Below are 13,676 nucleotides of genomic sequence, written 5' to 3'. Positions count from 1 at the left end.
TAATATCTTGTTCCGCATAAGTTTGAAGTTGGAGGGTTACTATTTAAGTCCATACCGAGGTAGGTCATACATAATATGTGCGTACGTCTCATGCGGATGAAGACATCGTCATCAACCGTGCCTGGCTCTCGACCAATTCTAATTCACCCAAAAAGAACCATTTCACATGCCATGCTAGATCGATCGTGAAAACTCATCATTCATCATTTAGGATCTACGACTAGTTGCGGGAGCATAGGCATGATTAGTCGCATCCGAGCCTATAAGCTTCGTATTCTCACTCCCAATCTCATGATATCGTGGAGACTTTCAAGGTTGTCACACCCGATCGATGCACGGGACCGAAGAGAGAAAGAAGAGATTATATACCATGCTCCAACCCGCTTGATATACTAATCGTTTAAGACCTAGACAAGAACGGACGATGGACGGAGGGTCAACGAGAGCCGGCATCATCGGCCGAGCGTAGGTAAGTAGTATAAGACGGGCGAGTATAATGGATGACCCCCCCCCCCCCCCCCACTTCCACGCATCAAGCTGCGAGGATTTCCTTGGAAGACGAATACACCTGCAGATCCTAGCATGATGTTGTGATCACCAACCATAGGCGCATAGGCGTTGGTGATTTTGAACATAACCGTCTCTCGTCCGTCTCCCCTCTTGGCCCTTCCCCAGGCCCTCCTCTCATGCCGCCGTCCACCCTGAGCGATTTTACTTCCCTTGCAAGATCCCCAAGTGCGATCCTTCCGGGGTCTGAGCGCAACAGCCGATAAGAAAATAACGGCGGATATAACGTGTAATACCCAAGTAATATGGGCAAATATGGGCAAAAATGAGGAGTATGCATGGTTAACTCGAGGACCTACATACAGGGTCTGGCATTCACATTCGAATTACGACCACAGATTGGCTGGCAAGACATTGCGATTCGTACCAAAGTCGACCACCTGTCGGTTCTGACATCGTCATCATACTCGTTTCTCGGACAATGGACATTCATAACGCGCATCTTATATACGCCACAGTAGTAGTATGTACCCTATATCCTAGACGACCTATTATCTAATCTACATACATGACATCTATGTAGAACGCGGATCTACGTCCAATAACGGGGCATTCGAATCCCTACTCATAACGCAAAAACCGCACGCATATCAGACGTACCTACCCAGGTCTTCCTCCTCCTCCCAGCCCCCGTCCCGTGGGCCAGAAAAAAAAAGCAAAAAGGGTTCTCAGTCCACGACCTTCATGAACTGATTGGCCATAAAGACAGCGCTTTTCTGCAAGGCGTCCCGCTTCCGCAGCGGCGGAGCCGTCGTTCCAATCTTCGGAAGCGAGATCCTCGGCTTGCCGAAGGAACGCGCGCCGGGCGCGGCTCGTCGAGCCGTGGTTGCATTGCTAGCCGGGTAGTCGATGGCGCCGTAAGCGCAGCTAGCGCCCTTGAAGGCCGCCGCCGCGGCCGCCTTCCACAGCTCCGACACGTCTGTGACCATGGGCGCGGTCCACCACAGTCGACAGTCGGACTCCTCGACTACGAACTGCGCCGGCGTGCCGTCTTCGATGTTGCCTGCGAGGATCTGGTCTTTCACGTTAAGACTCGCGGCTGTGCTGCGGTCGCGCACGTACTCCGTGTACGTGTTCAGAGTGGCGGTTACGGCGCTGTCGTTCGTGAAGCTGAGAGCTTGCTGCGCTTGTGCGTGCACGTCCGCGAACCCGTAGCTCTGCGACCCCTTGACGCCGCCGACGCCTTGGATCAGGCCTTCCTTCGACGGACGGCCGCCCATGGCGATGCTCTTGACGCCGGCGTTCGAGCGCAGGAACTCGGAGAACAGGGTGCAGGTAGAGGCGCAGTAGCCGTCGAGGAGGAGGACGATGTTCTCGGGGCCGCCAAAGGGACGGGTGAAGTTCGACCGGCTGCGGTAGCCCGTGATGTCGGTGCCGAAGCCGAAGCTGCTGTTGCTCGTGCTGAGCGGGTCGCTGAAGTTCCACTGCATCAGGTTCGTGTACGTGTCGCCGCCCCACGTGTGCGGCCCGAACTTGTCCTCGTATGACGAGAAGTTCTCGTTCGTCTCGTTCAGGTCGTACTGCCAGTTGAACACGGACTCGTACGCCTCGATCACATCCGCCGACGCCGTGTTCGGGTCGAATCCCGCTGATATCTCGGAGAATACCTTCGACACCGCTGCGAAACCGGCGTGTTGGCGCCACCGCCCCAGACCTTCTTGTACGATGTCTGGGAAGAGCTGGCGGAACCCGTCGTACCCGAGGAAGATGTAGCCGCCGCCGTTGGCTTGGACGTCGACGACGAGCTTGGTCTTTCCGGCTTGTATGGCGGCTGCGTAGAAGTCTTGGGCGACTTGTTGGAACTCGACGGGGTCGCTGGGTGAGAAGGAAAGCATTACGAGGACGGCTACATCTTCGAATCCGGTTTGGTTGAGATAGTAACCCGAGATCGAGGAGTCGCTTGAAACGATGACTGGGCTGGGGTATCCCGTGACAGGGACACCTACGGCCTCGGCAGCTGTCGTGTCTGTAGTTTCATCGGTTGTCGTAGACTCGGTTGATGCACTGTTGGTCGTCGCGCCGGAGCAGAACTTGTTGAAGAACGAGGTTCCATCGACGACTGTACGCCAGTTGCCCTTCAACCTCGCTTGGTTGGGTAGGTCTAGCACTGTTCCATTCTCGAACGTGAACGAGGTAACGTTGCCAGGGTAGATGTATCTAGACCATTGTCAGCCTTTCTCTGATATTCCAAATATATCGTTTCTTTTTTCTTTTTTTCTAAAATCGTACCTTACGCGACCCCCTGTCTGGAAATACCCTTGGTTCTTATTCTCAGCCACGAACGCCTTCTCAAAGAACATAGAGTTATAGGCAGCATCGACATCCTGGTTACCACCGGCCTGGCCAATCCAATTCTCGATGTAGGTAGCAGCATCGACGCCGTTGATGAGCGTCACCGTGGAAGGCGATTCTACGCCGTTGAGTATGTCGTCGTATACCTTGATTACCGGTGCGGAGCCGTCGGGACCCTCCTCGCTAATCGAGACTAGGGCGAAAGGTCTCTGCCACTCGACGGCAGCGGATAATGCATCCGGGTACACTACGAAATGGCCATCGTGCGCCGGCCCGAATAGCTTGACGTATAGATCCGCTTGCCACGCGTATTCGTTAGCGTACTCGTCGGCAACGAGGTTCTCCCTCACCTCGTCAATGGAAGCCCAAATGTCGGTAGGGGGATAGCCGTAGTCAGCTGGAGGGTTCTTCTTGAAGATAGTATCGGATTGCCATTCGACGTAAGGCTTCAGCTCGTCTATGAACTTGAGGGCCCCATCCTTATCAATCGGGACCGAGTTGAGACATTCGTAAGCTATCGACGCCTCAACGGTTGGCGTAGCTGTGGCGCCGATCTGGGCCGACCAAGTAGAGCTAACAATCGCACACGGCTCAGTCGCAGTGGGAGTCGTAGTTGTAGTCGTCGCTGTTGTCGTTGTGTTCGTCTGTCTGATATCCAACTTAGAACCACTTGCTGATGAAGCGAGCGCCAACGCGCTGACGGTAGAGGACTTCATGACTGTCGATTGCTACGGCTACTACCTACTACCTCACCCACTTGAACAGGCACAGTGTCGTAAGGTGAGAAAAGCAAACTATGACACGGCTGGTCGGCGCGCAGACAAGGTCCATCTTATACGCGATAGGTTCCCCCCGCGCATGCGCACGAATCTCCAATTTCCAGTGAGTTTCCCGTTTAGGTAGGTGAGACGACGCTCACTTTAACCGATTGGGGAGAGAGATCTTGATGTGACTGATGTGGAGAGGCTGGAGGACGACCGGGGCGTCAGGGATTGGTGACACGGCATGAAGAGATCTACGGCAGATATATTATACTATATAATATTGAGCTTGGGCTGCTTGGGGTAATGCAATCGTGTATGGCTCAGACGTACGAGAGAGCTGTGAGCATGAACGATTTTAATTTAAATCTGACGTATCAACCAATAGCTCTATATCTTGCGTGTCTTGTCAGCCCAGCAGCCCAGATGTTTGTGCAGTTCTGCTGCTGCTGTTCCTGACCTAGAACGGTCTCCTCGTCTGTGATTCGACAATCCCCTCCCTACCCCCCTGCCAGAGTCTCTATCTCGCGATCCTAGTTAGCACGTCTTTCCGGGATTCCTTAGCGTCACCTTTTAAGCCTGTCCAGGTTTTGTTTATCTGTAATACTCACACACCGTCACAAACGAGCTTTCGGCAACGAAGGATTTCCCGGAAGCCGGATCCTTTCGGTCGCTTATAAGCGCACATTTTACCGGTTACGTGCAGTAGTTGAAGATGAAAAACTCGTAAACTTATCTCTCTGTTTGTTTAGTAGCCTGTATGGTGGGTATCAGTATTATGTAGTACCTCGTAGCAGATATCTACGCCGTACTATGCGAATCCTCCCCAATGATGTGATATGGATGTCTTGCAGGTTCAATTTCCGATCCCTGCTCACCGATAGGTACGTGCTCAAGTACTAGATAGGTGGAAAATAGCTTATCAGCCATTACTAAGCCATGTGGGCTTGCTGTCGCTGAATAACGTATTTTTTAATAATATTCTCAGTTTCACTCATTACCTTGAATGTCGAATGTTATGTTAGTATGATCGTGTCTCGTTATTGGTCAATGCCTATTTATCCACCGCGACGACAGCTATAGCTGCTGTCGGGATATAAGATCATGTTTTTCAACCAGCACCGTGTACGAGCCGCAGTGGTAGCTTGTGTCCAGTGTCTAGGTACACATGACCTGGAACCAACCCCTCTATAATTCGCCAAAAAATCCCAATGTCAGCTATTTTATCATCCTAAGAGGACCTTTTCTTCTTTATCATTCGCACGAAATGCATCGACATGTATCTGGCCAATGCCGCATCTTTCAACCACACCATTCTTTTCTTCCGATAATAAGAGGACATTGAATAGAGGCCAGAAGACTTTGTTACTAAAGTATCTTGCATCGAAGGGGCCCCTGTTCTCCTGTGGTCCATTATAATCCTTCCGAAAGATGCTTGCCCTATCCATCTTTGCGGCTGGCTCTGGAAGCACTGAATCGCCATCGCCTATTTCCGATGAGGAGTCCGCAATCCGTCGCGCAAATGGGCGGTGATATTCCTCATACTCTACTTTGTGGAGTCCATCTTCGTCGGACGCCGGTGCGCCTACCCAGGACCGAAAGGTCTTTGAATCCTCCTCCCAGCTAATGTCTTCATCGTTGCTATAAAGGGTTGACCGAGAGAGTGCCAAGAACCTATGTTCTCGATTCTGAAGTTCGGGTAGAGTGCGTGCATCGATGAGAACCCTCCCTACGGTCCGATTCTTACTATCTAGTATAGCTAAGTTGCACTGGCCATTATGTCCCGAACGACAACTTGAAGCGATACTGGAAGCCCCGGAATGCTGTCTAGTAAGATGAAATTTAGCAACCCGCCCTCGAATTTGCAAGATCTGGCCGAGGTCCTTTGATAAATGATGGCTAGCCTCTCGTCCTATGGCAGAAAGCGGACGTGGATATCGATATGACTGAAGTTCCTCTTCCGAAGCCCGATAGTAGATTTCGCACGTCTCGAGATCAAAATGTCGTGTCCAATTCTGGTCTTTTATCAATGTGTCATCGTGGGTTCTAGGCATAGACGAGTAACATAGATCAATGTCAGTGTCGCTAGTCTTGATGCTGCATTGACTAACGGTACATTCGCAGAGATTGGTAAGAGTGTCCGCCTCGATGTAGTCGTACGCCACGGCTCCCTCCCAACCCGCCCAGGACCAACTTGGGAAACTCGTATTCCCACGACTGCATGGGCCTACTGGTATCCAAAGCAGCCCGACGTCAAACATGGATACGGGGAGACCAAAGAAAAAAGGGCCCTTGAATGGCTTCTGCAGTAATTCTAGTGCTCCTTTGAAGGCTTTGATTTTGTCCATCGGATCGTTGATAGATCGTTTGGTATATTCACTCACGGCGAAAGCATAGACGTCGAAGATGTTATTGCTCTCAAAGTCCAATTTGGAAGCATTGTAGAATGGTGTGAAGCGTGCACCGTCGTAGGCCGCGTAGAATTGTTCGTCATGATCGCATCCTTCATCGCAGTTATAAGTGATATGAGACGGGGTGAAGGCCAAGATTCTCGGGGACAAAATGCGTTCCTGGTAAGTCCAGCCCCTTTTATTCCAATAGGTAGAGTTTATATTAGAATAGAATCGATTAGCCATAGTAATTCCTTGAATGGTAACCGTCTTCTGTCTCGGAGATCGTTGACATTCGGGAGATACGCCAGGTAATCCATGATCTGCATGGGTTCCCGCTGCTGCGACAATAGTTAGAAGAGCTTCGTTATAAATTTGGCCCATCCGCTCTATATTAGCCTGTTTGTTTTCAGAATCATCCTGTACTATACACAGAGCGTCAACCCAGAGGTAGAGATACCCCAAGTGCCGAACGACCTGTATTGCGTCTATGATTGTTCGCGATGGGTGAAATTCCTTTCTATCAAAACATCCGGCTGTAGATAATGATGTCTCGTTATTCTTCTTCAACTTCAGTGCTTGATCTTTACCCCATACGTAGCTTAGAGCGATGTATCGTGCCTTAGGAGGAAGTGTAACGATACAAGCTTTAGACACGTCGATGACACGTAACTTCGATTGATCTTCCTGGTGTGGAGAGTTATGGTTCGAGTTGGCTGGTCTGTTAACAATATGCGTAGATGAACACGATACTAGCCAATCGTTAATCATAGACCAATCAACCTTGCCAGAGTTGACAGTTCTTCCAAAGTGTATAGACGGATTCGATTCCATCCGATCGCTATCCCTCAGTGCAATCACTTGTGGGTTACTATAGATCGTTGAACCATCAGTTTTAGTCGATCTCTCAAGGCTATAGACGCCGAAATCAATGTAGTAGGGGATATCACGAGTCGATATCTTAAGGTCATCATGGGCTTCGTCCAAAGGTCCCCAGTACATAAAAATGGCGGTAGCAGCTTCTTTAAGCAACACCACTTCGACAGAATTTTTCTTGAAATGGTTCTCTAGCGTATATTTCACGAGTTGGCAAAAGAGACAGGATGTCTCGGACCATATTTCTTGTAGAGTACCAAGCTTGGTTTCCTTGGTAAAATAGTCGTCGTGTTCCCCTGACCCATGAAATAGTGACCGAAAGCATATATTGCGACATCGCTCGCAGAGGTCATCACTAAGGACATTAGAACCAGAGGTGTCCATATTCGAGACGGCGTCCAAGGCTAAGTTGTCGAAAGTTCAAAGGACTAACTTAGGCATAGGTGCGCTCCTTGACGATTCTTTTCGGAGTTTCAACATGAGATTCTCGTATTGTCGCCAAACTACCTAGTAAATTCTAGTGTAGTATATGAAAATTGTAAGTCCGGTGGCTTTTGAGACTCCATACTTACCTAGGTACCTACCTAGATATCTATAACCTTCTCTAGTTACGCAATAGTTACACAAACTTTTGCCTGAGAGTGGCTGTAGAGAGGCGTTCCGGAGGCCCCCAAGTGAGTGTAGGCGGATAATAGTACCTACTTATTGGGTACATAAATAAATAAGGAACGAAGATATACCATTAGGATACCAAAGTGAAGTCCAACATGTTATTATGAGGCTGTGGCAATAAAATTATGAAGTAAAAGTAGATGGATGATAGAAACGCGATAATGTCGAAAGAAACCCCCGCTACCCCGCCAAATCTCTTATTAATAATCTCCAACAGTGTCAATACCGAGATCTCCGAGGAGACCGATATCTCCGTCGCTGTTGATTGGATATATGGATAGGAATAGCGGGTCATGAGGTGTTGGCGCTAAGTTGTTTAACCAATTAAATTGAGATATTGGTTGTTCTTAAGATGGTCCGTTCGAAGATACAATTCTATCTTTTTGAAGCCATTCAGAGCAAGTACAGTAGAATAACTTACAACAACAAGTTCGATTAGTCGATAAATCAAGAGAATCCAATATTTTTTATCTGTAGTATAAAGAAGCACTTGATCTGGACTTTTTGAGAATTGAGCCAGTCACCTATGTACCTCAACTTTCAAGAAATGTATCAGTCCCCATCACCATGCTTTTTTGCTCTCTCACATTCACGTTTGTGTAACATACAAAGAGCCACCCTCCAAGATAGCTTGAGGCGTCGCAGTTTTTCCTATTATGTAGGAGGCACCTAGCCAGCTAGCCTGCCACTAGGTACTTTGTTCAGAGGTAAGCCTTCTGTACCTAGGTAGGCAGCCCAGAGGTAATACCGCTTTCACCATCAGCGCAAACTCCGAGACATCTATCACTAAGAATCTTTGACCTATCATATTTTTCTTACGATATTAGCTGCTTATACTTTGTCGCTCCAACATTCACCAACATCGAGGAGCGAGGTCCGCGGGTAGTCAGCTGTTTCGCAAGATGTTAATCTAAATAGACAAGCGAGAAACATTCACCGTAGTCGACCACTATCCCACCTCCAACCTTCTCAGCCAACTATCTACGACAGATTTAACGGAACGAATCCCTGCTTCCGTTGCGATAATTGCGCTGCCCAACCCGGGATATCCTCGCGACACAGGTCTCGGGCTACTTCTCGGCGAAGGACAAACTATAGGCGATAGTTGAGGAAGCTTTGCGAATGTCCCCCTCCGCATCAGAGATTCTTTGGAGATAACTCCGTCCTGGTAGCGGCGACCAACCTTTCATCGTTGGTACACACATAATTCCTCAAGGGATTGTCGTTGGTACGAATATCTATCCCGTCCATCACAACGAGAAATATGTCCCAAGTCCAATTCTATTCTGCCAGCAGCTTCTCCAATGATAGCATAGCCGTCTTGGTAAAATCAACCATGTCGGAATATTTCCCAGGTGCCTTACTATCAAAAACCTCAATCGACAACCATCCCCTGAACCCCGTCCCAAGAACAGCCTGCAGGAAGTCATTCACAGGGAGGTACCCCCCATCACAAGGCAGCGGTCGGTAATCATGGCTCCACCGCCCTCTCGGCCGCAGGCCCTCCTCACCAACCGTAGCATCGATAGGAGGAACCATCTTATACGCATCCGAAATCTGCAGGAGAAATATCTTCTCCGGCGGAACCGTCCTCCTCAACTCCCCCAAGCTCTCACCCCACCTCCTCTCCAACTCCCGCAGTCCAACATCCTCAACAAGCCCCGACCGCGTCGTCGGATCCGCCCACTCTCCACCACAGCTCTGGAAAGTATCAAGACACAGCCCGACATTATCCCGCCCGACCATCTCCACGATCCGCCACACGTCCCTCCATCCTGGCGCCCGCGTAGCCCAGCACCAATTCTCATACGCGATGCGCATTCCCTTCTCCGCGCACAGATCAGCCAGTTCCGCCAAATCGCCCGCTAAGACCTCGAATGAATCCGAGATCCCGGGAGCGTCCGACGACCCGACTTGCAGCATATCGGTGCCGACGGCCTGCATGACACGGATCCAGCCCTGCGCGCGGTCGAACGCGTCTTTTCTCTCGCTACTCCCTTTAGGCCAGCCCTCGAAATTGGAAAAGGGCTGGAGCATGAGGATCTTGAGGTTATGCTCTGCGGCTTGGAGTCGTATTTGCTTGCCGATCTCTACTAAGGCGTCGTAGTCCTTGGGGTCTGGTTTTTTGCCGTGGAGCATTTCTCCGTAGGATAGTATGTCCGGCATCGACAGCTCTATGGCGTCGAAGCCGGCGTCTGCTATGGCCTTGAGTTTGAGGGGTAGGGTGTGTGAGTCTTTGTACCCGATGCTGCATGTTGCATAGCACGTTGGGATTTTCGTGCCTTGGTAATCGATCGGCATGTTGAAGGGGCGTTGGTATTAGGTAGATAATTGTAAAGATTAAGTACAATATGCAATTAGGTAAGTGACTTGGAGTTTCATGATATTAAGTGAGGTTGAAAGAAAGTTATTGCTGTGTAAAGGTAATTGGGGGAGGGTGTTACAAAGTGCTCCTATGACGTCAATGAGTGCATGGAAATACGTAACATTGAGGTGAAGCTATACAGCCTGTGTAACCTGGAATAATTTATGATTAATTCATATTTATTATTAATGCATAAGCGATTTGAAATCCTCGTTTTTCCTTCTAACGTCAAGTTGACCGTTCGAGAATTCTACTGCCACAAAAAACAAAACCAGGTAGCAGTGTATGTGAGACTAGAAGGAACCGTAGAGGTTTGGCATCGTACCCAAAAATTAGGTAGGTAGTTCAAAGTGTGAATGTGATTGAAGTCTTAAACTAAATCTATATTGCCTATCCTCATGTATTACCCCTTATCCACCATGCATACCTAGTATTAATGAGAGACTCCAGAGCAAACGCCCCGATCCAAAGCCCAATAATCCACCCTGATAACCCGCATGAGCATCAATCTACACCAGCAACGGCTGGACAAGCTCTCGCTTTTGAAGCTTCACCCGGAAGTCCACCGGCCTGACGAACCAACCATTCCAGAACCTCGGCGTCTTGGAAGAATCCTCCAATTGAAGCTAAAAAAAGTCAGCACTAAGAATTTCAACGGTCGGAAGGGATAGATAGTGGACAATAGATAAACAAAACTCTAGACTAACCTCAAACCTCCTAAGCACACTAGGAATAAGTTTGTACATCTCCATCAAGCCAATATGTTTCCCAAGACAGACGCGTGGACCCATGCCAAACTGCATCTGCGTATTCTTCATCCTCCGAATGCGAGCGAGCTCCTGATCGCGGTCCTTGGTCTCATCCACAAGCCATCGCTCCGGCCTGTAGGTTTCCACGTCATCGCCGAAGACGTCCTTGCGTCGGTGGATGACCCACGCATTACACCCGACGATAGTACCGCCTTTGACTAACCTGCCGCTGATCTCGACACCCTCGGGCGGGACGACACGCTCGAATGGTAGGCCGGGGGCGGGGTGGATGCGGAAGGCCTCGTTGATGCAGGCGTCGAGGTAGGGTAGGTCTTGGCTCTCGGCCCAAGTGACGATGCCTCTTCTGTTATCTTGGAAGTGACCTACCCTAGCCTTCTCGTCTAGCTCTTCCATGAGCTTCTCCATACACTTCGGGTGTCTAAGGAGGGAGGCGAAGACACCACTGATAGAGACAGCCGCGGGCTCGGAACCTGCGAACGCCATCGAGACACACATAGTCGTCACAAGTTGGTCATTGAAGAAATTTGGGCGTTCGAATTTTGCTTGAATAAAGTGGGAAAGCAGGTCAGGCGGAGTGTCCTTCGTCTGTTCCCAGGCAAAATTCTCCTTCGAAAAGGTCTGGTTCGAGGGATGGCGTTCCGCCAACCGGGCCTTGGCGAAACGGGCAACTCCGAATGTGGCTTCCCCGATGCCGTGCTTGGCGGCCCATAGTCTGATAGGGTTCTTTTTCCATAACTTATCTAAGATGGGAATTTGCCCAATCTGTAGTTTCGTTAGCAGTGTATCCCTTCATCTTCTAAGGCTCCAACACGCTAATGAGGCGTATCTTACCAGCGCGGCATAGTCAAAGAGTCTCGCATTATCGCGAACGATGTTATCGACGTCGGTGTTTGACTCGAGAAAACCATGTCTTTTGGAATACACCATGTCCCCAATGACGTCGAATGTATAAAATTGCAGCCAGCGATAGAAGTTGCATACTTCGCCTGTAGATGCAAATCGCTCGTCGGTCTGGTCTAGGAATACCTCGTTCGTCGAGTCGAAGAGCGGTTCGTATTGCATCTGGGCGGACATGGAGAACGCACTATTCACACTTCGCTTTAGCTGCGAGTGGAAGTATTCAGATTGAGTACTGAACAATGTCGGCAATGGTTGGCCCCTTGCAGTAGCCATCTGGACAGGATAGAAATCCGACTAGCAATTTCGCCCGTCAGCATCTTTCGTTCGGCCGCTTCTGTTGTTTCTTTAGGTACTGGAGAGTAGCACACTTACCTTAGTGAACCCCTTACCGAGACCATAGATGGCCTTGATGGCATTAGGGTTTCCAAATGATAAGGCATTTGGACCTAGCCGTACAACATCACCGTACTTCTCGTGGAGCTTGATGTGCCATTGTTCGGGATGTCGCAACCAGACCTTATAGAATCGAAACCAGTCCGTAAAATGTGCCAGTATTGGGCCGGGGTACCTGTTCAGCCCTCTATTGAAGTAATTTCGGGAAAGGTACAATATGGCCACTATCAACAAGACAAATGGCCATTGTTGAGATAGCAACTGGAGAAAAGAGCCCGCGATCATAACGATAATGATACAATACACTGTAAAATTGTGCCGACAAAATTTAAGTACGAACAACGATGTCGCTTCCTCCAATGCTTACTTACTATTCTACATTATTTCATAGATACATATACCTTTCACTAACCCAAGAGATGCTGGAGAGGGCAAGGATTCTTGGGCATGCATACAGCCCCATAGGAACTATCCGAGTTACATACTTACGATGCACATGTACCTAGTATAAGAGTCTGATAATCGAGGGTTTGGATGTCGGCAGTTGCTAGTGGTATTTATCGCGGTGTTTGTAAGTAAGACCCAGCAGATCTTGCCAGGGTTCATCTTACCTTCTTTACATCTCTTCAAGGGGGTAGAGGTCGGCTTTCTTTCTAGAGTGAGATTAGGTGGTGATTGTACGAAGGAATCCCGAGCATGTGGTTACATGCAGATAGATGGGAGGTGAGACAAGGTGAAGGACTATGTAAGCAAAAGAGGGAACGGTATGATAGATGGACAAATCCAGGAATCCGACAGGGCTTGAAGGCGACCGGGTTCCGGATTTATTGCCCCAAGCCTGAACCGGATAAATCCTGTACGTGTAGCCAGCATTGGTAACCCTGATGTTCGAGGCGCATCGGAGGATTCCCCGGCCGATACCCACTCATCGCCGAAATTGAACAAGATCTCCCTGTAAATTTGGAGGATACTTGCCCAGGTGAGTATTGAATCGTGTCGAATTGTGAACGTCCAAATGAGACTTCCTCATATTATCGCACGGACTAACCTTGACCCTATCGTAGCATTGCTGTAAGCCAGGTCTCAGTGCTGGCCGCGAGGACAGGGGGCAAGGGTTCATCGAAAGAGGTAAGAATAAGATATTGCCCGCATTTAATAGTCGTAACCCTGACATATCTCAAGGATCCATTCCGAGACCTACATCATTCGACGCCGCTCACCAGCATAGAGAATACGCCCGATATCCCCAGTCAGTTGAGAGAGCTTGCAGATTTCTTGCGGGATAGGCAATTCTTGAACGCTTAAGAAGTGGGACTCTCAGCATGATAATCTTCGAGTATATGACTTCGGCAGTTCGACTTGCGTGAAGCCGAAGGAATTGCCTATTCGAGATCGCTATGATGTCTCCATATTGTAAATCCCAAATAACGCCTTCGACGATGAGCTTTGTTAGTATTCAAATCAAACCATTGCTCGAAAAGGCCTATGCTGATCCGCCTCGGGTTTGATATTTGTCAAGGTATGAGACTTTAAAACCAAGCCTTTGCCACTACGGTGCTTAATGTTATAAATATTTTTTAACGCGGGACGGTCCGCAGTCCGCTGTGCCAAGTGTCGAAGGATTCAACTGGCAGTTCGCCCGGAATCGGGATCACGAGATTATTACTTCCTCGTTAACCCCATTGGGCAG

The 13,676-nt window shown here is 49.2% G+C and overlaps 4 protein-coding genes across 4 annotated transcripts; all 4 read right to left on the bottom strand.

The window, feature by feature from the left end:
• Window positions 1-543: 543 nt before the first annotated feature.
• GGS22DRAFT_166094 (uncharacterized protein) lies at window positions 544-3,855 on the bottom strand. The gene is made up of 2 exons (XM_047961790.1): window positions 2,797-3,855; window positions 544-2,724 (listed from the first exon to the last, which is right to left on the bottom strand). Exons 1-2 carry the CDS (start codon window positions 3,573-3,575, stop codon window positions 1,236-1,238), a joined length of 2,268 nt encoding a protein of 755 aa, XP_047817622.1. The 5' UTR covers window positions 3,576-3,855; the 3' UTR covers window positions 544-1,235.
• Window positions 3,856-4,628: 773 nt separating this feature from the next.
• GGS22DRAFT_166092 (heterokaryon incompatibility protein-domain-containing protein) lies at window positions 4,629-7,699 on the bottom strand. The gene has a single exon (XM_047961789.1). It carries the CDS (start codon window positions 7,268-7,270, stop codon window positions 4,847-4,849), a length of 2,424 nt encoding a protein of 807 aa, XP_047817621.1. The 5' UTR covers window positions 7,271-7,699; the 3' UTR covers window positions 4,629-4,846.
• Window positions 7,700-8,198: 499 nt separating this feature from the next.
• GGS22DRAFT_166091 (xylose isomerase-like protein) lies at window positions 8,199-10,124 on the bottom strand. The gene has a single exon (XM_047961788.1). The coding sequence runs from the start codon at window positions 9,857-9,859 to the stop codon at window positions 8,840-8,842; it is 1,020 nt and encodes a 339-aa protein (XP_047817620.1). The 5' UTR covers window positions 9,860-10,124; the 3' UTR covers window positions 8,199-8,839.
• Window positions 10,125-10,263: 139 nt separating this feature from the next.
• GGS22DRAFT_25951 (pisatin demethylase) lies at window positions 10,264-12,476 on the bottom strand. Its single transcript, XM_047966623.1, has 4 exons — window positions 11,966-12,476; window positions 11,525-11,887; window positions 10,631-11,455; window positions 10,264-10,549 (listed from the first exon to the last, which is right to left on the bottom strand). Exons 1-4 carry the CDS (start codon window positions 12,269-12,271, stop codon window positions 10,433-10,435), a joined length of 1,611 nt encoding a protein of 536 aa, XP_047817619.1. The 5' UTR covers window positions 12,272-12,476; the 3' UTR covers window positions 10,264-10,432.
• Between the last annotated feature and the right edge of the window lie 1,200 nt (window positions 12,477-13,676).

The sequence above is a fragment of the Annulohypoxylon maeteangense genome, assembly GCF_022496945.1.
Source record: "Annulohypoxylon maeteangense strain CBS 123835 unplaced genomic scaffold GGS22scaffold_11, whole genome shotgun sequence".
NCBI lineage: Eukaryota > Fungi > Ascomycota > Sordariomycetes > Xylariales > Hypoxylaceae > Annulohypoxylon > Annulohypoxylon maeteangense.
The sequence above is the reverse complement of the archived record's forward strand: the minus strand, read 5'-3'. Positions and strand labels throughout refer to the sequence as shown.

Bases quoted from the DNA above. Each gene is read 5' to 3' on its own strand.
- GGS22DRAFT_166094 (XM_047961790.1), bottom strand. From the start codon at position 3,575: ATGAAGTCCTCTACCGTCAGCGCGTTGGCGCTCGCTTCATCAGCAAGT. The intron at 2,725-2,796 runs GTACGATTTTAG...ACAATGGTCTAG, and splicing joins CAGACAGGGGGTCGCGTAAG to ATACATCTACCCTGGCAACG.
- GGS22DRAFT_166092 (XM_047961789.1), bottom strand. From the start codon at position 7,270: ATGGACACCTCTGGTTCTAATGTCCTTAGTGATGACCTCTGCGAGCGA.
- GGS22DRAFT_166091 (XM_047961788.1), bottom strand. From the start codon at position 9,859: ATGCCGATCGATTACCAAGGCACGAAAATCCCAACGTGCTATGCAACA.
- GGS22DRAFT_25951 (XM_047966623.1), bottom strand. From the start codon at position 12,271: ATGATCGCGGGCTCTTTTCTCCAGTTGCTATCTCAACAATGGCCATTT. The intron at 11,888-11,965 runs GTAAGTGTGCTA...CGAAATTGCTAG, and splicing joins TCGGTAAGGGGTTCACTAAG to TCGGATTTCTATCCTGTCCA. The intron at 10,550-10,630 runs GTTAGTCTAGAG...GACTTTTTTTAG, and splicing joins GTGTGCTTAGGAGGTTTGAG to CTTCAATTGGAGGATTCTTC.